The sequence below is a fragment of the Typopeltis vanoorti genome, chromosome 21 (assembly GCF_054136105.1).
Source record: "Typopeltis vanoorti isolate ZY-2024b chromosome 21, IOZ_Tvanoo_1.0, whole genome shotgun sequence".
Taxonomy (NCBI): Eukaryota; Metazoa; Arthropoda; class Arachnida; order Uropygi; family Thelyphonidae; genus Typopeltis; species Typopeltis vanoorti.
Genome location: NC_143569.1, coordinates 39,898,601 through 39,923,529, shown reverse-complemented (window position 1 = coordinate 39,923,529; position 24,929 = coordinate 39,898,601). Strand labels below are relative to the sequence as shown.

The 24,929-nt window shown below is 36.7% G+C and overlaps 1 protein-coding gene across 1 annotated transcript in view; it reads right to left on the bottom strand.

Moving 5' to 3' along the window:
* Positions 1-24,929, bottom strand: part of na (sodium leak channel non-selective protein na) — a 1,005,813-nt gene that overhangs the window by 30,690 nt on the left and 950,194 nt on the right. The window contains exon 40 of the mRNA XM_090411658.1: positions 5,754-5,904. Coding sequence (XP_090267784.1) covers positions 5,754-5,904 — 151 coding nt within the window. The remainder of the gene's footprint in view (positions 1-5,753; positions 5,905-24,929) is intronic.

The window sequence follows — 24,929 nt, the reverse complement described above, 5'->3', positions numbered from 1 at the left end:
TCCACCACTCGCGATCTACAGCTGATCTTCTTGCTTACACCACTCACCTCTGGACTCAGGCCATGGAGAAATTCGGAGAAACTCATGTGGTTGTCTTTAACATTTCAAGGCATTCGATTGGGTCTGGCATAGGGTCTACTTAAAACCTGTCTTCCTTACTCTGCAACTGGATTGCCAACTTTCTCAGTGATTACTCACTACATGTCATGGTGAATAGTTTACTTTCCTTAGATTTCTCCACCAATGCAGGAGTACACCAGGGTTCTTTTCATTCACCCACTCTCTCCCTCTTGTATATAAATGACTTGCTATCTCAGACTTCCAATCCTATCCATAACTTTGCTGATGACAGTACACTCTACACTCCATTCCTCCTTTTCATTCAACAAACCTTATAGTGCTCAAGTATTAGAATCCCAAAATCTACCAACAAGCGACTCGAACTCAGATATCCTAGCTATACCTCAGTGGGGCTAAGACAACCTTGTATACTTCAATGCCACCAAAACTCAGTCCTGTCTGATCTCTCGCAAGAAAGAGCTCACATGCCCCCCCCCCACTTACCTTCAGTAATACTGAGCTATCCAATCACAATCAGATTTCTCTTTTTGGAATGACCTGCATCTCAGATCTTTCTTGGCACAACCACATTTCAACTTTAGCTTCTGCAGCCACCTATTTAGACCACCAAAAGTAGACCACCTATCTTGGTCTACTTTTTTGCACAAGACATTACTTCACACCTTTACAGCTGCTAGCTCTATAAAAAGCTCAAATCTGCCCAGCCATGGAATATTGAACTTAAATACCATATTTGGAAAACCAGGCAAAGAGACTAGCTCGACCTTCCAACTAAAGAATTTAATAGCATTACTGGTACCTTTTCCCATTCATTCTTTAGTTGTTGTTGTTTTTTTTTGTTTTTTTAAAGTGACTTATTTGCCAAGTGAGAAACCAGAGCATTGCAAAAACCAGAACCTAACTTTTATTTAGCTTGCAAATGCATTTTAGCCACTGAAAAATGTAAATAATGCACTATATATCACTTGCAAATATGTGCAAAAGCTAAATAACACACTAGGATAAATTAGAGATGCAAACTTTGTCTTTGTTTGGACAAAGGATTAAACCAAGTGGAAAACTTCCAACAACTATCTCTAATCCAGAGTATTTTAATAATAAGGTGTGACACCTTTTGGCTACCTCATATATGAAAATATGACTTCTGCATTACTTCAACCTTAGTATCACTTAATCAGGGAAAAAAATAAAGCAAGAAAAAGATACCACAACACCAGAGCACCGCAAGACAAAAAATATCTCAACAAAATGAACAGTTGAAAGTTTAGTTGAAAGTTTATTTTTCACTTGGTTAGAGTATAATAAATTTAGTTTAATCCTTTATCCAAGTGTGAGCAAACAAAGTTTGCACCTGAAAGTATCTTCAGGACTGGGGTACTGTGGTACAACACCAGGGCACTCCTTGCAAAGGTGGAGCAAGTTACCAACACTCCTATCTCAGTATCTCCCATAATGCAAAACACATCTCCTTGCAGATATGTCTAATGTTATGCATTAAGGGAAGGGCCACAATATACTTTCAGGCACCAACTTTGTTTGCTCACACTTGGATAAAGGATTAAACTAAATTTATTATACTCTAACCAAGTGAAAAATAAACTTTCAACATCTTTCTCTAAATCCAGAGTAATTTATTAAAAAAAGGGTGGCACACCATTTGGCAACTCCTATAGGTAGAGATGAACTGCTAATGCTTCTGCCTGGTATCTCCACTTGGGCCTGGCTCTCATTGAAGAGACCTCAATATAGGTCGAAACTAGTCTGGGTTGTGGCCCTTCCCTTAATGCATAACATTAGACATATCCGCAAGGAGATGTGTTTTGCATTATGGGAGATACTGAGATATTATTAAAAAAAGGGTGGCACACCATTTGGCAACTCCTATAGGTAGAGATGACCTGCTAATGCTTCCACCTGGTATCTCCACTTGGGCCTGGCTCCCACTGAAGAGACCTCAATATAGGTCGAAACAACTAGTCTGGGTTGTGGCCCTTCCCTTAACGCATAACATTAGACATATCCGCAAGGAGATGTGTTTTGCATTATGGGAGATACCGAGATAGGAGTGTTGGTATCTTGCTCCACCTTTGCAAGGAGTGCCCTGGTGTTGTACCACCTTACCCCAGTCCTGAAGATACTTTCAGGCGCAAACTTTGTTTGCTCACACTTGGATAAAGGATTAAACTAAATTTATTATAAAAATGAACAGTGCAGTGAGAGATGCACTTAAAGCCCACAGAAACTATGGGAAGACAAATTAGCCTCCATATCACCTGGTGATCAAACCATCTGGAAGTTCCTGAAAAACATCAAAAACAAAAACAAATCTCTTCCTCCTCTCAAATCTGACCTCAACATTGTTTACACAAATGCAGAAAAAGCCAAAACTATAGTTAAAAATTTAGAAAAATAGTGTAGCCCTTCATACGATAACCTAAACCTCAATCATATTTATAAAATTCACCGCCACATCAGACACATGTTAAAATGGCCTGATACCTGTACCAGCCAACTCACACCTACTTCTCCAGCTGAAATTTATGACATTATAAAGAACTTAAAGAATAAAAAAGCTCCAGGGCCTGACGGCATATCCAACAAAGTTATTAAACTGCTACCCCGAAAGGCCATCGTACATCTTACAACAATAATAAATGCTATGTTCAGGTTTAAGTACTTTCCCTCTGCATGGAAGTTGGCAGACATAGTTCCTATATACAAGCCTGGAAAGGATCCTCAGAGGCCTCAAAGTTATTGTCCCATAATTCTGATTTCTAATTTGGGCAAAATAGCAGAAAAAGCTATCCTTTCCAGAATTCAACTTTCAGTAAAAAAATTAAACATCCTTCCTTCAGAAAAGTTTGGTTTTTGCCAGTTTCACAGTACCACCCAACAAATTCATAGACTAATCGAATTCATTACCACAAGTTACAATTGGCACCAATATACTGGAGCAGTTTTTCTTGACTTAGAAAAGGCGTTCGATAAATTATGGCACTTTTGACTACTATACAAGTTGATTTTAGCTGGCATTCCATTAAATCTAGTCCAAATTATAAAGTCATTTCTCAGTGGCAGACGAATGCAAGTCAAACTAAATGATATATTATCTACCCTGTGACGAATCTTGGCAGGAGTGCCTCAAGGGTCCCTACTGGCACCGATACTTTTCACGATTTACATGGTGGACATTCCGCACAATCCAATGTCATCTATCATTGTCCTATACGCAGACGACACAGCTATACTAACCAGATCTATTAAACCGCACCTTGTCACCAAGAAACTGCAAGAAAACCTGCAGAGATTAGAGCACTGGTTCTTGGAATGGAGAATGCAAGTAAACCCTCAGAAGAGTATCGCCATGCTCTTCACTAAAAACTCAATATCTCCCAAAGATGACATCTTCCTATTTAATATCAAGATTCCCTGGAAAGCAAAAGCCAAATATCTGGGTGTACTGCTGGACAGAAAACTAACCTTCAGTCCACATATAAAAGCCTCATGTACAAAAGCATCAAAAATCATTGCTTTACCCCCTCTTATCAATAGGATACCAAAATAAAACTGCTCCTTTATCAGTTGATGATTCAACCCATTATTACTTATGCATCCCCAGCCTGGAGCCACACCTCAAGTACAAATATCCTCAAACTACAGAGAGTGCAAAACAAATGTCTCCACATAATCTTAAACGTACCATGGTATATCAGAAATGTTCAACTCCACTGGGATACAAATATCCCCTACCTCTACTCTTTCCTACAGTCTTCAGCAGTAACGTTCTTCTTCTCAGCATCCTCTTCACATCCAAATGAATTTAGTGCAACAAGAAGCAAATTATGATGAAACAGACTTCTCCAAATATAGGAGGCTCAAGGCCATCCTACTTCCAAATGAAGATCTTTAAATCGCACCCACTCAGGCAGAGCACTTAGCTCATAAACTTTTCCCTACACAGCAACCTTATCAGATAGCAGGAATTATAAAAGCATTTTGCTTCACCCTTATAGTCAGCAACGTCTTGCATCTTGCTTAGTATCACCTCTGGGTCTGGCTCTCACTGACAAGCTTCTCAATTTGCAAGAAAAGCCAGAACTAATCAAACTTTGTGAGGAAAGCATGTGCATAACTGACATAGACCACAAGCTAGGTGTACCTTGCAGGACACTTGGTACAATTGTTAAGAATGAAGCCAAAGTGTTAGAGAAAATTGAAAATGCTATGCAATGCATACTAAATTCATTTTACTGTACTTTTTGTACATCCTAATGTGTTGTTTGAAGTTTTTCCACTTGGTTATACTATAAATTAAAGATACCAAGAAATTATATACTTGGTTTAATCCTTTATCCAAGTGTAAGCAAGCAAAGTGTGCACCTGAAATATAATCATGACTAGGTCAACTCATATATAGAAGCTAATGACTTCACATCACTTGCATTAGTATCCCATAATGCATAGCATTGTACATATACAATGTACTTGTACATGAGTCGATTGAGAGAAGAAGCATGTGGAAGGTGAACATGCAAAAGAGCAGAATGGCAAAAAGCAAGAAAAGCAGGGAGACTACTATATTGGGAAAAAGTGCTTCTAGGTGTAACGAATTCCTAAAGGAATGGTGTGATCTGTCCATCATTTGTCAGTAACAGCAAGGAAATAACAAAATTAAGCTTACTCTTCCTTTTATTTGAAGTACTAGCAATATTAAACTTAAATTATAGCTTAAAGAACAAAGCAAAGTAAACTCGAGGCAGATGCCCCCAAAAGGAGGACTCTCCCAGCTGCCACACATTCCCTCCATATACAGATTAAATATCAGTAAGAATAAGTAAGTACTCAATATGTGGACCATACCATACTAGCCATACCATACTAATGGTATGAAATGAAGTTATAGATAACTTATGATTTAACAACAGTTAGTGAGATCAAACATAACAGATCAATGAATGTATTTGTACATGCTGTCCGATGTTCATCTTTTATGGTTGCAGGTTTCCACCTGTCACTGAGTGGAGCCACTGCTGAGTTTCCTATCCTGGAATGATTCAGGTCAGCAGTGATGAGTTTAGAGTGGTGATCCAGTGAGATTTAGAGTGATCTTGTAGATCACACTGAGTTTTTGGAGAGGTACCCCTGAACTTTAATGTACCTCAATAAAGGTTGAAACCAGTCTAGGTAGTGACATTTCCCATAATGCATAGCATAAACTTCCATATAGATGTAGCCAAGTTGTAAATGTACTTCATGTGCAAACTTTGTATACTTACACTTGAATAAAGGATAAAACAAGAATATAATTTTTTGGCAAGTTTAATGTAAACAACTCAAATTTTAATTCAAACTGCATTTAAAAGAATTTCTTAATGCTCTTCTCATTTTTATTAGATTGCTTAATTAATCTTACATTCTAATCGTAATAGTCCTAACTGGAGAAGAGAATTATGGTTTGACTATATAAATCTTTGACTTTCTATACAGGTTAAAGTGCAAATAAACATTTATATAATATAATATATTTATTATATTTATAAACATAAACATTTTGAATGATATTTCTCAGCTTTTCACACAATCACATCAAGAAGGAAGAATATTGTTGTGATCAATGGAAACAAAGACATACAGAATATTTTAAAGTGATATATTTTTAAATTGACACTCACAGCTTTAATTCGCCGTAAGCACTTATCTAGCCATTGACGAATGGTTTGTTTGGCAACTTCTTCCTCTATAAGATACTCCAGCTCCTCTCGTGCTAACAATTCTTCAAGCTGTAAAGCTTTTCTTATATCCACAGATCTATATGACAGCATGCTAGTTGGAAGATAATTCTAAGCATCAATAATATTTTTTATGCAATTTTATAACTTAAAAATTTATTGTGATATAAAAATTATCACTGTCATAATTGAGGAAGAGCCAAAAAAGTTTCATTTCAGTGATGTAAAATTACATAGGTAAAGTGGATATTAGATCAAACATTATTTCAAAGCTGAATGTTTATAGAAACTATGAAAGTCTCGTAAGTTGATCCGAGAGCTTACGAGAATGCAATCGACAGCATCTCCAAGTTGCTTAGCTTGCATTACTTAAAAGACATGAACGCTGCTTAAGAGTCCATATGTTCGCTTTTTATTAGTGCATTTGATAAAGGTTTCACTGGCCTGAGCTGCTTCGAACTGGTTGTTTCTCTTCAGAGACCACTGCATAAGTAAAGGATCTTCTCCAAAAACTTGGACGATCCCTCAGATCACCCAATCAATGGCCTGATTGACCATTAAATGACCTGAAGGATCATTTAACTCATCGCTCAGCAGGGGTTGTACTCAATGACAGGCTCATTGAACCACCAAGAAGATATTCCAGCTCATAAGCTCATATTCCAGGTATTCAAGTATCCACTGAAGCAGCCCATAAAGGCCACCCCAATGATGTCAATCCATGGAAGCACAAGAGCTCTCTAGGCAGAAACCTCAAGAGAGTAAAACTCGTTCAGTACTAAGGAAATCGAAATGTCAGAGAAATGTATTTTTCGTAAGTGAACTCTCAGTCAGTGCATAAAAGTAATGACTAAAGAAAGAGGCAAAAGGCTTCATTTTGGCAATGTAAAATTACACAGGCAAAGTGGATACTAGGTCCAACATTATTTCAAAGCTGAATGTTTGTAGAAACTATGAAAGTTTCGTAAGTTGACCCGAGAGCTTATGAGAATAAAATCCTCGGCATCTCTGAGTTGCACTACTTAAAAGATATAAGCACTGTCCAAGCATTCATATATTTGCTTTTTATTAATGCATTTGATAAAGGTTTCATTGGTCTGACCGCTGTTTCAAACTAGTTAGTTCTCTTCAGAGACCAGGCCTGTTTATGTGCAGGAGTCATCACTCCAAAAACTCGGGCAATCCCTTACCCAACAATGAGCAACATGAGTAGTGGCTCTGCTCAGTGACAGGCTCATCCTATCACTGAGCAGAACTGCTCATATTCCACGGAAAAGCATCAGCTGAGTCAACCCTAATACGGGTGACCCCAATGGACCCAAATCCCCTGATTCTCAACAGCTCCCTCACGACAGAAACCTTAAGAGAGCAAAAACTCTCATTCAGTACTAAGGAAATCGAAATGTCAGAGAAATGTATTTTTTGTAAGTGAACTCTCAGTCAGTGTGTAAAAGTATTTACTAAAGAAAGAGCCAAAAGGATTCATTTTGGCAATGTAAAATAACATACACAAAGTGGATACTAGATCCAACATTATTTCAAAGCCAAATGTTCTTAGAAATTATGAAAGTTTCATAAGTTGACCTGAGAGATTATGATAATACAATCCTCGGCATCCCTGAGTTCCCTTAGCTTGCACTACTCAATGTTGGATCTAGTAATCTACTTTGCCTATGTGATTTTACATAGCCGAAATAAAGTCTTTTGGCTTTTTCTTTAGTAATCACTTTTACTCACCAACCGAGAATTCACTTATGAATAATACGTTTCTCTGACATTTAGATTTCCTTAGTACTGAATGAGAGTTTTTGCTCTATTAAGGTTTTTGTCTGGTGTCTCTGAAGAGGAGCAACCAGTTTGAAAGAGCTGTTAAGCTAGTGAAACCTTTATCAAATGCACTAATAAAAGGCAAACATATGGAAAAATGTTACAGCAAAGGCCACAGTGGTTACTCAAGGTCAATTAATAGATAATATGCACAAGATTAAATTAAACAATGTGGCATCTACATAAAAACAGAAGTATAGTAGAGGCTATAGCAAGTAGTTGAGGACAACTAACATATAGAATATACGTACAATTGTACATACAAAGATCAAGTTAAGCGTGTAGCATTCACATATAAATAAAGCCACATCTAAGGCCACAGTAGTATACAAGCTTGGAGGTTACAGCAGTACATAAATAGTTAAGGTGATTTATTAATTAATATTTATGCACTAAAATTTAATTGAACAATGTGGTATCTACATATGAGTAAAATTAAAGCAAAGTTGTAGTAGTACATAAATAGTCGAGGATAAATAATAAATTGGGAAAAAGGATAAATTTATAGATGCATGTGTATGTACAAAATTGAGTGATGGAGGATCTACTTATAGATAAAATTACAGTCGAATGTGCTTGTACAGGTTGATTTTTGTAGAAATTTAAAAACATCATACAATTTGTCTGAGTCCGATGGCATTTGTCTGATTGTATAGGGCTCAGCCAGATGAGTAGATGCTATTCCTTTCTTGTGTGAAGCACCAGCATTCCACGAGAATGTGATTAATGGTGAGACAAGAGTTGCATTACTTGCACATAGGTGGGTTATCAGCCTTCAGTAATATGAGTGGGTCAGATGACTGTGGCCAATGCAGAGCCTAGCCAGAACTACTTCTCGACTGTTCCTATGTTGACTAGATTGCCAAGTGCCTAATTTCAGGTATAATCTCATGCAGTTTGTTTGTTAGTGCTTCCTGCCAGGCGTAATGCCATTGAACTTTTAACTTTGATTTTATTATTTGTGTGTAGTTGGTGTATGGAACAGTCAAACAAGATGTTGAGAAGAAATGAGCTGATCTAGCAGCCACATCTGCAATGTCATTTCCTTTAATTCTGATGTGGCTGGGAATCCAGCAAAACAGAACATCAAAATTAAGGATCTTTATTTTGTATAACAGTTATAACACCTCACTAAGCACAGGGTGTGGATTATACACCAGAAGAAGAGATAGCCTGTAAAGAGCTTAAAGAGTCTGTATAATTATGCATTTCTGGTAGGAGTTTTCTTTTATATATATATAAGTGCAAGTTGAATGGCATGTAACTCTGCTGTATAATTACTGCAAACGGATGGGATTTGGTTTGAGATTGTGATATTAGGAAACACAGCAGCACTGTCAAAAGAGATGTCTGATCTTGAACTATGAGTATAGATGGGCAAGAAACGAAAGTGAACTGCTCTGTGGGCATTAAACAGTTGAAGGTAGACAGATTGGGGTGTATGAGATTTCTGTAGTTAACTGAATGAGAGGATGCAAGATGGGATGTAAACCTGCCAAGTGGCAGGGGATGCCTGTTTTTTGCTTCATACAGGTAGTGTTGTTAATGTTAATGCCTATAGATTCCATAGCTTTTTGAAGTGCATACCAAAAGGACGAATGGCAGTCTGACGTGTGATATTGAGCCTCGTGACACAGGGAAAAGAGACTGGTCCATGTAGGTTGATCAGGAAGGGACTTTATTTTTAGGTCAAAGTTGACCGACAAATATTTTCATCTGAGTGATAAAGGGGGTTCATTTGATTCTATATAAAGACTTTGAATGGGTGATGTGTGAAAGGCACCAGTAGCTATCTGGATACCCTGATGATGGATAGGGTCCAACCACTGAAGTGTGCTCTTTCTTGTAAAACTATAAACCTGGGATCCATAATCAAGTTTGGAGCACATAAGATAAATGATAAATGCGTAATAAAGAACTTCGATCAGAACTCCATTCAGTAGAGGATAGGGTGCGAAGGATATTCAGTGTTTTTTTTGCACTTTTCCCGAAGATGATGAATGTGTGTGGAGAAAGTTAGTTTTATGTCAAAGATAAGTCACAGAAATTCGGCCTCTTATGCTACTGGGATATTAGTTTGTCCCATTTTTAAATATCAGGATCAGGGTGAAGAGTGCATTTCTGGCAGAAGCACACACAGATGGTCTTCTCTGCCAAAAGTAATCCATAACAATGAGCCCAGGAAGAGACACGATGGATTGCTTGTTGGAGTTGCCTTTCAATGACCCTCATATTGCAAGAATGACAATAAATTGTGAAGTCATCGACATAAAGGCAATTGCTTATTGTAGGAAGAAGCTGTTTAGTGACTGAGTTCACTTTAACAGCAAAGAGGATCACACTTGAGGAACATTCTTTTCTTGGTAATATGGCAGAAATAAGATACTTCCCACTATGACTTGGAAGACTTGGTTGGAAAGAAAATTTTTAATAAAAATGGGTAGGTGTTTCCTCAGACCTAGATTGAACAGGTCTTTTAATAATGCGAGTGAGTGTGAGAATGACCAAGTGAGGAATCTAGTCTCTCATGCAAAAATATTGAACAGAAAGTAAAGGTAGGTGGGGGAATAAAGGGATGTGGCCATTTTTATATACTAATGCCAGAAGTATCAGGAACAAGAGGAACGAGTTTCTGGCACTGATTAGTGCAACCTCGTCAAAAGTTATAGGCATTAGTGAGACTTGGTTAACAGCAGATGATGTAGTTACAGGGATTCAAGATAGGATGGAGGAGGAGTACTGTTGATGATAGCAAATGAATTGCAACCAAAAAGAATAGGAGACAGGCAGGAGGTTGCTATTCATTTGAGCAATCTGATATGAGATTAGTAAGACAAATAATAAGACCAGTAAGCCAAACCAGTAAGTTGGTTGTTGCTATAGGCCAGGGAATTCCACAGATGATCCAGAAGACATGCATCGTCAAATTAGTACAGGTCGAGTGATTATCATGGGGGACTTCAACTATGGAGTATAAATCAAAGATATCAAGAAATGATATATTTGGTTTAATCCTTTATCCAAGTGTAAGCAAACAAAGTTTGTGCCATAAGTAATTTCAGGACTGGGGCAATTCGTGGCAAAGGTGGTATGACTTCACATCACTTGCCCTATCCCATAATGCAAAGCACATCACCTTGTGGACATGTATAATGCTATGCATTATGGGAAGGGTCACTACCCAGACCAGGTAGTGACCCTTTTTTCGACCTTTATTGAGGTCTTTTCAGTGGGAGCCAGACCAAGAGGTGATACTAAGGTTGAAGTAATGCAGAAGTCATTTTTTTTCTCCATATACGAGTTGCCAAAAGGTGGCAACCATGGAGATATGGACTGGAAGGAAGAAAGATCACATGGCAGAAAGAAAATAGAATTTATACACCTGCTCAGAGATAATTACTTAAGGCAGCATGTGATGGAGGGGACTAGGGGTGGGATAGTATTGGACTTGATCACAGAATAAGATGAGCTATCCATAACCAAGTTGACAACATTGTCTCCAATTGGTAAAAGTGACCATGTGGTCTTGACTTGGGAAACTGTAAAACATGAGGAATATTCTATCAAGAAGGGGTATTTGTGGAACCACAAGGCAGGTGATTATGACATGCTTAGAAAAAAGATTAAATCTGTATGCATAAAACTGCAGGGTAAGGATGGGAAAAAGTTAAGGGTGATCTAGAGGAAGAGTATTAAATTGTATGCATCAGGTAAGGAGGGTTAATTGGGTAGGAGTTAGATCAGGGTCGGGAACCTTTCTGAACCAAAGAGCCATTCCACCAAAAAAATTAATTAAAACAAAATTTTGGGAACCGCAACTTCAATTCGATTTTTCCTGGTGACTCAAAGTTGCAGTTAGTTCAAACTTAGGTAAATTTGTTTTTAATTCAGTACTTCCAGATATCAAATACCACTTTTATGTTTGCATATAAATTTTTTATATGTTCAATAAATAAAACAACATTAAGTTTGAATAAGTTTTTAATGACAAAACATGTTTAAGTAAGTATAATATTGCAAAAAAGGCAGAATTTGTATTGCAAAAAAGAATTAGTCTGAACAAAAATACAATATTATGTATTTTAATAGATATTTCATTGTTTTAATTTAAAATTCACTAATGAGACTTTTGATTTTGCATCTTCTCAGCCAATTTACTTAATTCTGGATTGTATGTCATGCACTTTAATAGTAATTCGGCTTTCAAACTTTCATCAGTCAATTTGTTCCTATACTTATTTTTAATGTAATTCATTGACGAGAAAAATTGTTTGCAATTGTACGTTGAACCGAAAAGAGTCAAAACCCCAAAAGCAAGTCGCCTGACATTTGAATAATTAGTTGGGAAAGAATTCCAACATTTAAATATAATTTCCTGTGGTGTTTCTTCCATAGTTTCCTAATTTTCTTCAATTTGTGCTACCATTTCCTGAAGTTTTTGTACCCAGATGCTTTTATTCTGAATTTCTAGAAGCTCCATTTGTAGTTCTGCAATTGATATTCTGGGAAAAGCTTAAATATCTATTAATTTTAAATTGCAATTTAATGGGTGTAACATAAATTTCATCATCTCCTGATGTTTTTTTAAAATCCTGAAATCTGCTTGTAAATGAATCTAAAATTGCAGTAATCATTTCAGCGAATATTTTGCAATCAACTTTTTCTTGATTTAAATTAAATCTATAATTTTTTAGATTTTCAAAATATATAAATTTTTCTTCAGTAACATCTTCAAAAAACACTCTTAGTTTCTGTTCAAAGGTTAAGGACTTCCTCTAGTAATTGTAAGCCTGTGTTTCTCTTCCCTTGCAACTTCAAATTTAGATTATTAAAATGTTCTGTCATATCAAGCAAAAAACATTTGTATCCATTCTGAATTACTGAGAAGTTCCACATGATTTACATTATAATTTTTAGTGGTTAAGAAAACTGTTACTTCTTTTAAGCACTGAAAAAACGTTTTAATGCTTTTCCTCTTGATAACCATTGTACAGATGTAAATGTTACTAAATCTTTATGTTGACTACCTAGTTCCTCTAAAAATGTGTCAAAAAGTCTGTGATTCAACTCCTGAAATCAGATGAAATTGATCATTGGCACAACAACATCCATCACTCTTTTTAGTTGTGGTAATAATCCCAAAGAATTTGCAACTAAAGCTTCTTGATGCAAAATGCAATGAAATGAAATAACTCCATGTGGAATATGGGTGGAGAATAATTTAATAAACCCCTTATTTTTCGCAATCATAGAAGGCGTGCCATCGGTCGCAATGCATACTATATTATTAATATTTATATTTTTATTCTGTAAACTTGTTAGATGGTTTTCTGAAATATCTTGAGCTGTTGTGTGTCCTTTAAGTGTTAGCAGATCAAGATGTGATATATTTAACCATCACACAGCATTGTGCCATATCAGAAATATCATTTGATTCATTAACTGCAACAGATATAAAATCGGCAGAATTAATATCCATAATTTGCATATTTGAAACTTCTGCAGAAATTGTTACAATCCGTTCTTTGACAGTTTTAGCCAAAAGAGGTAAATCTTTAATTTTTTTACATATCTCGTCCTTATTTTTCATATCCTTAAATAAAATTTCAGAGACATTATACATGCAATTTTTTAGAAATTCACCATCGGTAAAAGGTTTTCCCGCTTTTGCTATTCCAAGGGATAACAAAAAACTTGTTTCAGTAGTATTCAATGAAGATTTCGTCCAAGTTGACAAATTTCTTTGCTGAAACAATGTTTTCTTTTGTAATTCTTCAATAGCTTTTTTTCTGTTATCACCCTCAGGATATTTTTTAGGAAATCAAGTAATGTCAAAAAAAAACATTTAGACTTTTACTGAAGTCTAAATGTTTTTTTTGACATTACTTGATTTTTTATTTTGAAGTCGTAGATGGCAAATTAAACATTGAGGATTTCCATTTACTTCTATAAATGCAAATTTCTCTATCCACATTTTATCGAATCCTCTGTTTTATTCGATTATTTTTCTTTTTCTTGAACTCATATTAGGAGGGTTATTATCACAAATTTACCTGCAAGTAAAAACACAAATTCAACATAATAAAAATTATTTGTGCATAACATTACCTGACACTAAATTAAACACCAGTTTAGTACCACAATAAATAAGTTAACAGAATATTTATTTTGACAGTTAAAATCTGTATGTATCTAAAAACTGTGATGTTTGATAGGACAGATGATCAATTAGTTCAAATTTTCGCCATGGCACTAGTTACCTCAGGTAGGGTTAACATTTAGCGGTATTTCAAATGTAACGTAGTTATCAGTTGTTCATGTCATAAAATTTCATGCGTAACACATGTCATATGCATAGTATCTAGTGCCACGAACAGGCCATATCAAAAAACAATATTTAGTTGTGTATTAATTATGTATCTTTTAATTCAATATAAAAGAGCCGCACTTTGTTCAGCCAAGAGCCGCATGCGGCTTTGGAGCCACCAGTTCCCGACCCCTGAGTTAGATGGATGGGTAATATCATTAAGCATGAGCTGCAGAAGAAGAAAATGCTGTGGAAGGTATATAAAGAGAAAGGCAACCAACAAACTCATGAACAGTACAAGGCTCAGGCAAGAAAGGTGACCAGCATGGCAAGGAAGATAAAATCAGATTACGAGAAGAATTGAGCCAAGCAAGCCAAAGGAAATCCAAAAGAGTTCTTTCATTATGTGGCAAGTAAGAGGAAGAATGACTATGGAAAATTAACCTTAATGAGTGATGATGGTCATGAGAACACAGAAGCAGATAAAATAGTTGAGTTACTGAGTGGTCACTTTGCAAGCATATATTTTCCTAGTGAGGTTACTGCTTTAACTTATATGACAGACACTAATGTGGGAACAGAGCTGGATGAATTGGAGGTCCTTACGATGTTGCAGAATCTCAATGTAAATACGGCTGTGGGATTAGATAGGATATCAGCTAGAGTTTTGCGAGAATGTGCAAGAGAACTGACAATGCCTTTGACTAAGCTGTTTAATTTAAGTCTCAGCTCTGGTAGAGTTCTAAGGGAGGCGAAAGAGGACAAAATTATTCCTTTGCATAAGAGAGGTTCTAAGACTACAGTAGCATATTATAGACCAATCAGTATCTCATTCGTGGTGGTAAAAGCATCAAAAAAACTGGTAAAAAAGAGAATTCAAGAATGAGTAGATAAAAATATGATACTGTATGAGGGTCAACACGGCTTTGTGAAGGGTGGGTCATGCCTTAGTAATTTACTAACTTTTTACAATAGAGTAACAGCTGAGTTGGATAAAGGATATGGCTACACAATGATTTTGCTGGATTTTGCAAAGCAATTTCACAGAATACCACATGAAACAGCGTTATGCAAATAGGAACAAATTGGGATGGATATGACACTGGTTAAGTGGATAAGAGAGTGGCTGCTGGACAGATATCAAAAGTGGTATATGGAGGGGAAGAATCGAGGCGAAAGCAGGTGACTAGTGGTGTGCCACAAGGTTAAGTGCTGGAACCATTGCTGTTTAATTTATACATAAATGATATAGGAAATAAAATGCAAGAAAATATTCAGTTGTTTGCTGATGACGCGAAATCAGGTTGAGTAATAGTTAATCAAGGCGATGTGGAGAGTTTGCAGTTAAACAGGACAATTTAAATAGGCTGTCAGTATGGGCAAAGTTAATGGGTGTCAGATGAATGTCAAGAAATGTAAAGTTATGCACTTTGGGATAAAAAGATTACAAGCCGTTTATCACATTGATGGTACTGTACTCCAGGATAGAGATGAAGCTAGGGATTTAGGGGGTGGTGGTGGTAGATAGATAGTTGAAGTTTTGAGGACATATTGCTAAGGTTGGTAAGGTAGCACATAAGATTACTTGGCTAGTGAAGAAAGCATTAACAAGTAGAGATAAGGAAGTTGTAATTCCCTCTTTATAAGGCATTGATATGCTACATTTGAATTACTGTGCCAAGTCTGGTCCACTGGGTTTCTTGGGAATGTGGAAGCAGTGGAGTGGATTCAGTGGTGAGTGGCCTGTGGAATGTGCCCCATGAGGATAGATTAAAGGTGTGTGGATTGCAGAAGTTGGCAGGAGGAAAAAAGGGGATATGAGAGAAACATTTAAGTTGCTTAAAGGATTTTATAGGATAGATGCAGGGGAAACATTTCAGCATTTGGTAGAGGGGTTATCCCTGTAAGTTGAATAAAGGTATGGTCAGTGGGGGTATGAGGACTAGATTTTTTGCTTGGAGAATGGTGAAATCAGTTGCCAGAGTCAGTTGTGAGTGCTTTTTCTGTTAATGGGTTCAAAGAGAGGTATGATATGGTGTGGACAGATTTGGTCTCCCGTGATGAGTCTTCGGACTTGTTCTAACCACATGTTCTTGTTTCAGAAAAGCATCTCTTATACATGTTTCTAAGCAGATCAACTGGTCTTGTTTTGAAAGCTGCATTGTGTGTGTGTGTGTTGGAAAGAAGTTTGTTGCTTTCTACGTACCAGAGGAGCCTTGCATTTAGCATGTTTTCCAAAACCTTATATAGACAGTCAGTCAGAGCTATTCGGCGATAATTATTAGCCTGTTTTAGATCCTTACCATAATGCATAGCATTATACATGTCCTCAAGGATATGTGTTTTGCATTATGAGATACTAAAGCATGTGATGTGAAGTCATTGGCTTCTATATACAACTTGCCCCAGTCCTGAAAATACTTCAGGTGCAAACTTTGTTTACTTACACATGGATAAAGGATTAAACCAAGTAAATAATTTCTTGGTATCTTTAATTTATAGGATCCTTACCAGGTTTTGGGATAGCAATGATAACTGACTTATGCCAAGAGTCCAGAAACTCTTCCGTTGTAAATATTCTGTTATGTTTTAAATAAGGCTGTGTAGATCAGTGGATGTGGTGTTTGCACACCACGGTGCTTGACCACACAAAAGAAGACTAGGTTTCAAATCTAGTTGCCGACTAGAGGAAATTTTTGGCCAGCCTGGTTGGCCGAGTGGTTAGCGTGTCCATTCTCCAGTCAAAAGGCTGCGGATTCGAATCCTGCCGTGGGCATGGATGTTTGTGATTGACTGTGGAAATATCAGTGGTGGTGGTTGACAGTAGATGGCGTTGGTGTAGTTGCGGTCAATTGGTGGATTGTGAGTGGTGGAAACAGAGTTGTAGAGTAGATGCCCTCCCTCGATGAATCTTTGGACTCCCTGGAGGTGACTAATAATAATAAAAATATGTAGGAGAGCCAGAGAAGATGATGGGAGGTGCTTTATCATCTCAAAATGGATATCATTGGGCATACTACACTAGGATGAGATATCAAAAAAAGCTCTTTTGAGTTCCCTCTTTAATAAACGGACTGTTACACAGCACTATGTCTTTGGTACAGAAGCTTAACCATTGTTTCTCTTGTTACTGTTTTAGTATTAAAAATTCATGGAGTAAGAGGCTGTTGCTGAGATTCTGGCAAAGTTTTTGCCCAATGTGTCTGAAATAGGTTTTGGATCAGCTGATGTGTTCTGTATCTACTGATACAGAACACATCAGCTGATCCCATACAGTTTTTGCACTAGTTGTTTGAATGATTGATTATGTAAATTGAGTCCAAGATTGTGTTGACTCTGATTTTTCACATAATGTGCTTTGACCAGAGCATGCTTAAAGCTATTAAGTTTGATGTGGTGGGGTATCTATGAAATATATCCCCTGTTCTGTGCTGATCTTTTTTGGCTGTCTGGTATTCTGGGTTCTACCAAAGCTTTGGACAGAGTGGAAATGGAGATGATGTTCTCAGGATGGAGGCTGTTGCTGCCTGGACAATGCACTCTGTTATATACTTTACTGCTTCATTGACTGCTGATGCTATCAGTATTTAACTGATAGTATCAGCATTAAATTCTGTAAGATAAGAAAAAGTGTTCCAGTCAGCCTGATCCAATTTCCATATGGGATCCATATGGCTTCCATATATGTTCTTTTGAACGTCCCACGTGAGAAGTGGAAGAATGGAATGGGAGTAGATTGTAAGATCAATTGCAAAATATGAGTGGGTAGGCATATGAAAGAAAGTATTGAGTCTATTATTCAAAAGGGAGAGGTCAATATTGTCAAGGATTCTTTCAATGATTTCACCTCATCTATTTGTGTTGGCACTATCCCAAAAAAGTATTGAGACCATTAAAGTCACCCATCAGAAGTATGGGTTTAGGCAATTGGAAGATAAGGTTATCAAGACTGATTTCATTAACTCAGCACTCAGTGAATATTCACTTAGCCACTATTCACTTATGATGGATAAGTGAATAGTGGCTAAATCAGCTCATCAAATCACTTGGTTACTGAAGAATATTTTGATGAGCAGAGACAAGCAAGTTATTGTTCCTCTGTATCGAGCCTTGGTAAGACCCCATCTTGACTACTGTGCCCAGATTTGGGGGTGCCAGGGTTTCTTCTTGATGGTGAGGAGGTGGAGAGGATCCAGAAGCGAGTGACCAAGATGATAGCAGGTCTATGGAATGAACCTTACGAGAACACGTTGAAGATTTGTGGGTTGCAGAAATTGGTTGATAGGCAGAAAAGGGGTGATATGATTGAGCCATTCAAATTACTGAAGGGTTTCTATAAGATTAATTCAGAGGATAAATTTGAGAACAGGACTGGTGGTAGGAGGACTAGGGGCCATCCATGGAAACTGGGCAAGAGTGTGGTTATTAAGCGTGTTAGAGCTAGGTTTTTTACTTGGAGAGTGGTGAATGAGTGGAATAAGCTGCCAGTGTCTGTTGTTGGGTGCCATGACTGTGAACGAGTTCAAGGCAAAGTATGATAGATACTGTGTGGATGTTGAATAGTTGTTCTTGACATGACGTTAAGGATCCCTCGATGAGTCTAAGGACTCCTTGGAGTTGCCAGTAATAATAATAATAATAATAATAATAATAGCTACTGCTTTCAGATCAGTATTAGGTTGGACATGATGGAAAGGAATATGACTGCCCACTAAGATAGCAACTCTCCATGAGCAAGACCACCTCCGGTTCTGTCCTTCAACACAATAGTGAAATTCTTTAAGGTAGGGTCCTCATTGGGTCTAAAGTATGTTTCCTGTAGACAAAAACAGAAAGGTTTGTGTTTCTACAAAATTTTGAAATCATCGATATTCTGGCAAAAACCCACAACAATTCCATTGTAAAAATTTTGCTATTGTTTTGGCTTTATAGACTTGTCTGGTTTTCGGGAGGTTGAGGCTTACCTTTGTCATGTTTATATTTATCAATTATTTTTGGGAAGAATGAATGGCCTGTATCCATCGCTTGCTCTGGTAAAATATTCAATAGGTCTGATGTGTTAAGGTCATTTGATAAGTTTAAGTTTAATTTACTTTCAGTTGGGATGTTTATCTTTAAGTGATATCTTTGCCACAATTTCTTTGACAAGTGGGGGTTCTCATCGAATGGAACCATTTTAGGAGTTATCTCTAGAGTAAGACCATAAGAGTAAGATCATAAGTGCTTCTCTGTTGATGCACTCAACAGAGAAGCACTTATGATCATATAGTTCAGGTATGGCAAAATTATCAGATGGTGGAATAGACATATGAGTTTGAGTTGCCATTGACATTTTCTTAATTGTTACCTTCTCGGCCTACAAGGATCTCACAGCAGGCGTGGTGGTGGCTAGCTTTTTTTTTTTGCATCCTGATATGATATGCTTTGTTCTATTTTAATTTTTTGTATTTCTTTTTCATCTTTCCACTTCTGACATGCATGAAAGTAAGCTGGATGATTTCTCTCTCTCTCTCTGACAGTTAACACATTTAGCTTTTTTTTTGCAGAGCAAGATTTGTTATCATACTCTTTACACCACATTGGGCACAAGTGGTAGAGACATGACAGGCAATTTGGGCATACCCACATTCTGACATTTAAAGCATCTTAGCAGATTAGGAATGTACACTCTAACAGGAGAACTGAGATACCCTGTTTTCACAGATTTTGGAAGCATAGGTGTATCAAAAGTAAGGACGATGTTTCTGGTTGGAACCAGGTGACCATCCCTATGTATCAGGATGTGCCTCACAATCAATACTACCTTATCTTTAAGCTTTGAACATATCTCCTCATCAGGAACATCAAGGAGATCCTATTCTGATATCATTCCTATACAGGAAATGAGTGTTTTATGAGGTATTACACTCATTGATGTTGCTCCTAGTAGTTTCTCGGAATGTTGCTGACACAATGCTTCAGGCAAAGATATCACCAGAACGTAATTTCTTAACAATTTTAGGAGGTCCTACCAGTTATTCTAAACCCTTTTGAATAAAGAAGGATGACCCTATTGGCTTTTCACCTGTTGCACGGATGATCAAAAACACTTGTACATTTATATTATTATTATTATTATTTATCTGAGACCACCAGGGAGTCAAGGACTCATCGAGAGAGGCTGTAAATTACCCAACCAGGCTATCATACCTTCCCTTAAATTCATTTACACTAGATGCACTCGCTACCCGTAAGGGCAAATTATTCCACTAACTCACTGCTCTCCAGGAGAAAAACCTAGCTCTTAACCCTTTCTTGACTGAGAACAACCTTAACTTCCATGGATGCCCCATTGTTCTCTCCCCTTCCATATAATGAAAAATTTCATCATTTGAAATGCTATTCAAAAGTTTATAGACCTCTATCATATCAGCCCCTCTTTCTCCTGTTATCCAGAGTCTGTAATCCACACACTCGCAATCTGTCCTCATAATCTAAATCCCATAATCCGGATATAATCTTTGTAACTCTTCATTGCACCCTTTCCACAGCTTCTTTATTCCCTTGTAACCCAGGAGACTAGATCTGTGCACAGTAATCCAAGTGTGGTCTTATCAAATTATATATTCTGCCTTTAGCCTCCAAATTATAAAACTTTAGCCTCCAAGACAGAGAAAACTTCGTCCTCAAGACCGGCACCACTGCAACTGGAATAACAGGCTCTAGTCATGTCATTCCAACAAAATGGATACAACAAAAAAAACCTCATCAAACTCCTTAAAAAGAACAACAAGTAAACTGGGCTCCCTCCTGAAATGACACAGAAACAGAACTGTATACAAACCTCTAAAAGTTTTCACCTGCCAAAGACATATCAGATTGGCTGGATCCTCTTTTCCAAGAGTCTACAGCATCTCCTGCCAGTATGGAACTCAACATTTCAGCCAGACAGGATGAACTACTTTGGTCAGAAAAAAAGAACAAAATATATCCAGAATGGTGAGCCAAAAGCAGACTATCGCAACAAGCTTTAGAGAACAACCTCTTCATTAGATGGAAGAAAGCTAGGTTTCATTACAAATCCCAGCTTAAATCAGAGAGACTGTTCCTCGAAGCAGCACAAGTTCTACTGAACTTCTCTACCATCAGCATTAATAACAAGAATTACCATAAAGAGCACCACCACCACCGCTATACATGCAAGTGAGTGCCCTTGTTATCCAGGTTGTTTTAGGGTGTGTGTGTGTGTGTGTCTCCACTGAGTGTATAGTGTTATATTGCCTCTGATAATGATAGTGTTGTGTCCTATTTCCTTTAATTTAATATTTCTCAGTGTTACCTTAAAGCCTTTCCTATGTGTGTCACATGGTACCTCTGGATCACAAAGGGATAGCCCCAGGGTCGAGCCAAAACCAATGTGGCAGAGCCTTCATAACCAACTTCTCTTTAAGTCCTAAGAAATTTATTTTTTTATGCTGCACCACTTAGAACCCTTAGATTAAATAAAATGTTAATCAAGGCGTTGGCAAGAAGATGTACTGAGATAACACTATATTTGCAATCGTGACCTTAAATCGATATTCCATAATTTTCCCACCCAGATTCGTAGCAATTTTACAAGCAGTGCATCGAATTCCATTCACAGACAATCTTGGTTAAAGAATAGCAAGGTTTATTAAATATAAAGTATATACAGCTAATAATACAAAGAAAAGCTTCCATTCAAAGCTAGCTAAAGATTAGATCAAATCAGTTAATACTAATACCTTCCACAGAGACCATCAACATCCAATCAACCTTAAATAACTCATATAAAACATAGGTCTCACACTATAATCTTAGATCTCATAATCTCTATCAACTTTCATTCTTTAGGTTAAATCTACTTAACATTCTTAAACATATATAATATTTTTAAACTCGTTAAAGGCCTATACACTCATGATCTTCTATACAACAAATATTTTTTCTACAGTCCTGTCTAATGACTATCTCTGAGCCCTTCGCTATTCAAGTCTTACATAACATTAAATGCTCAGGTTACATACAAATCAAAGAACAAAATTTCTACTTATCCACACACGATAGTTCCTCACTCTTGATGCACTAATCACCTTCCTCGATGCCCTCAATTTGTTCCACGGCCCAGGCTTTCCAATCATCGATATGCTTATGCGATCCTTTCCTTGACCTCCTTGGTTACAGCATTCTGGACACGTATTTTCTTCCAAATTCCAAGCAGCATGGCCTGCTGCTTCTCGGGAGTTCGTGACTAGATTTCCCCGCAGAAACATCGTCTGAGCGGATAGGAATGGAGTTGCTCCCACAATCGTCCAGCCAGCGATGGACCTTGTACATCTGTCGACCACGAGGTGAAACGAAAAGACAAGAGCACGAGGGGGGGGTTTCCCAACCCTTTTATAACTCCTCCCTACTGGCCATCATCGTAACTTAGGTCGTTCACCTGGCCTGTAGAATTCTCCGTCACATGTGTCTGACCTCACGATGTCTGATTCTTCCTGTCATTTCTTTTCACGCCCCGCAAATATGAGACTGCTTGAGGCAACCATCTGCTTGCCCCCCTGAACTTTGAGCTTAAGTTTACATTGATAATCTTTGTTGTTTTCTTGCACGTTATTTCACATTAAAGGTAATATCAACATTAAATCAGTATTAATATTATACACTTAACATTGGCACATTTTTCTTACATATTCTTTTCTTTTCTTTTACCAAGTAAACAATGTCTTCCTGAGTTATTTTACAATTCTTTTCCTTTTTTAAACTAATGTATTCAATACTAAAAGTACATAACTACACATACCTAGAAAACATGCATATTTTTATATTTCTTATAGGGTGTTAGCTCTATTAAACAATGATAAGTGAAATCTTAATATTCTAAACTTATCAGGGTTTAACAATAGATTAAGCTAGCAAAATGTCAGCTGTAAATAATTAATTTTAGCTAGTAAATTATTTATTTGCATTCCAGTCTATGCAGTTTTCTATGCCAGAAACTTCGACATGTATAAATGGGTTTATATTAAATACGGAGCTAAAGATGATACAGTACTCTGGATCAGGACTTGATTAGACTGAGTTGGCATGTAATCAGGAAGTGTTGAAGATGAAGAATTGATTGTCTGAGCATAGATATACTTATCACATAGCCAAAACACGAATAAACCAATAACAAAGAAATAAACTAAACAAACTAACAATTTTAAAGGGTTTTAAATGAAGAATAAAAATGAACATAAAACCTGTTATTATGTACATGGCATACCAGTAACATGATGATGGATGGACTGTTTCAATTTATTCATTTTTAAATGTAAAATCAGATGTGGAATTGAGATAACTGACTGTGAGCTTGCCACACAGTTTAATGAAACAATGTATTAGGTTTGGGTCAAGAGTGTCAAAGCATTGGTTGGTTTGAGAGTTGTCAGGAGTAATCTATTTTATTTAATTGCCACAAGGGAGAGACTATATAGGGACTTTTTGTGTTTATGGCATATTGGGTGGTTTGTATCACTAGTGAATCAGAGCAACATAATATGGTTTTCTTTTTAATATGAGGGGTGTGTTTGGATTGTATTTCATGTAGGGATATCTCAGTAGTGACCTGTAAGTTGTCTGGTATGTAGACTTATCATAAAATTTTTTTATCAAACCAGGACATTTTTGAGAGTTTGCTCAAAACAGAAAGTAACGGCCTCTATGCTAAGTACTTAAGATTCAAAAGGCTAAATAACGGAGTGGTTAACAAAAAACAACATTTCGTAGTAATAATTTTTAATTATTCTTAACTGAACATAACTTATTATTAAAAAGTTATTAATATTTATCACCAGCATGAATTTCTTTAAAAATTCTTTGTTATTTTTAATCGCGTTGAAAAATTCACTACAGTTTAGTTCACTATTAAGTTTGCAGGCAATACAGCTTTTACTGTTGATTCAGCCATTCTACCTCTTTCTTCAGACCATATGTTATTCATTATTGAGAATATCCTTTCAACAGGTGAAGATGTGCCTGGCAGGCTGAAAATGTATTCTATAATTTGGACAAGATTGGGCAATGAAATGTTCTTTTCTTTGAAATGACTGAATAGTTGTATCCATTTTTCTTCACAACTTGTATTTTTCAAAATGTCATAGTTTGCTGACCAAAAAGCTTTTGCAATCATCACTTCATCAAACAGTTCATCCATGTTTATTGCATTATTTGTAAGAGTTTCATTAATTTTTTCACCTGAAGCTTCAATTTCCGACCAAGTTAATTCATTGTTGTTTATCCAAGTAAAAGATTCTGCTCCACCAAAACTATTTTCCCAAAGCTCAATGTAAGAAAGACATCAGTCATAAAATTTTGTAAACTCTAGTAGTATTGTATTAATATTTCCATTATTTTCCAGTATTCTAAAAAGCTTTTTTGCTTCTTGAGGTATAAATTTATTATTACGCCTTTCCTCAAGATTTGTTTTTAATTTTCTAAGTTCAATGACAATATCTGTTGCACTTGCTTTTATACTTTCCATAATCAAGATAGATTTGTTAAACAATTTGAGTTGCCCGTGCACAAACCACAAATACATTTCACCACAATCATCATCAAAGAACTGTTTAATCATCACAGGACAGTGTTCTTGTGAAATAAAATATGATTTCAGTCCCTCATAGATTTCAAGTATTCTGTCAACAGCTGGAAGTAGTGAAAGAAAATGGGTGTTGCCATTTTGAAGACATCTACAAATTCACAGAACGCTTTTAGTTGAATGACTCGAACCATATAAATGTGGAAATATTTATAAATTTTGACTACTAAAGCTTCTATTTCAATAGGTAGAACATCATCTGCATGTGAGACAGTTGATGTGGTCACATCAACTGTCTCACATCGTTCACTTAATTGTGAACGATGTGAGCACCGCAACCAATGCTCACAATATTTCTTCCTAGTTCCTTCTTCAATCGACTGTAAATATTGTTTTTTCCTCT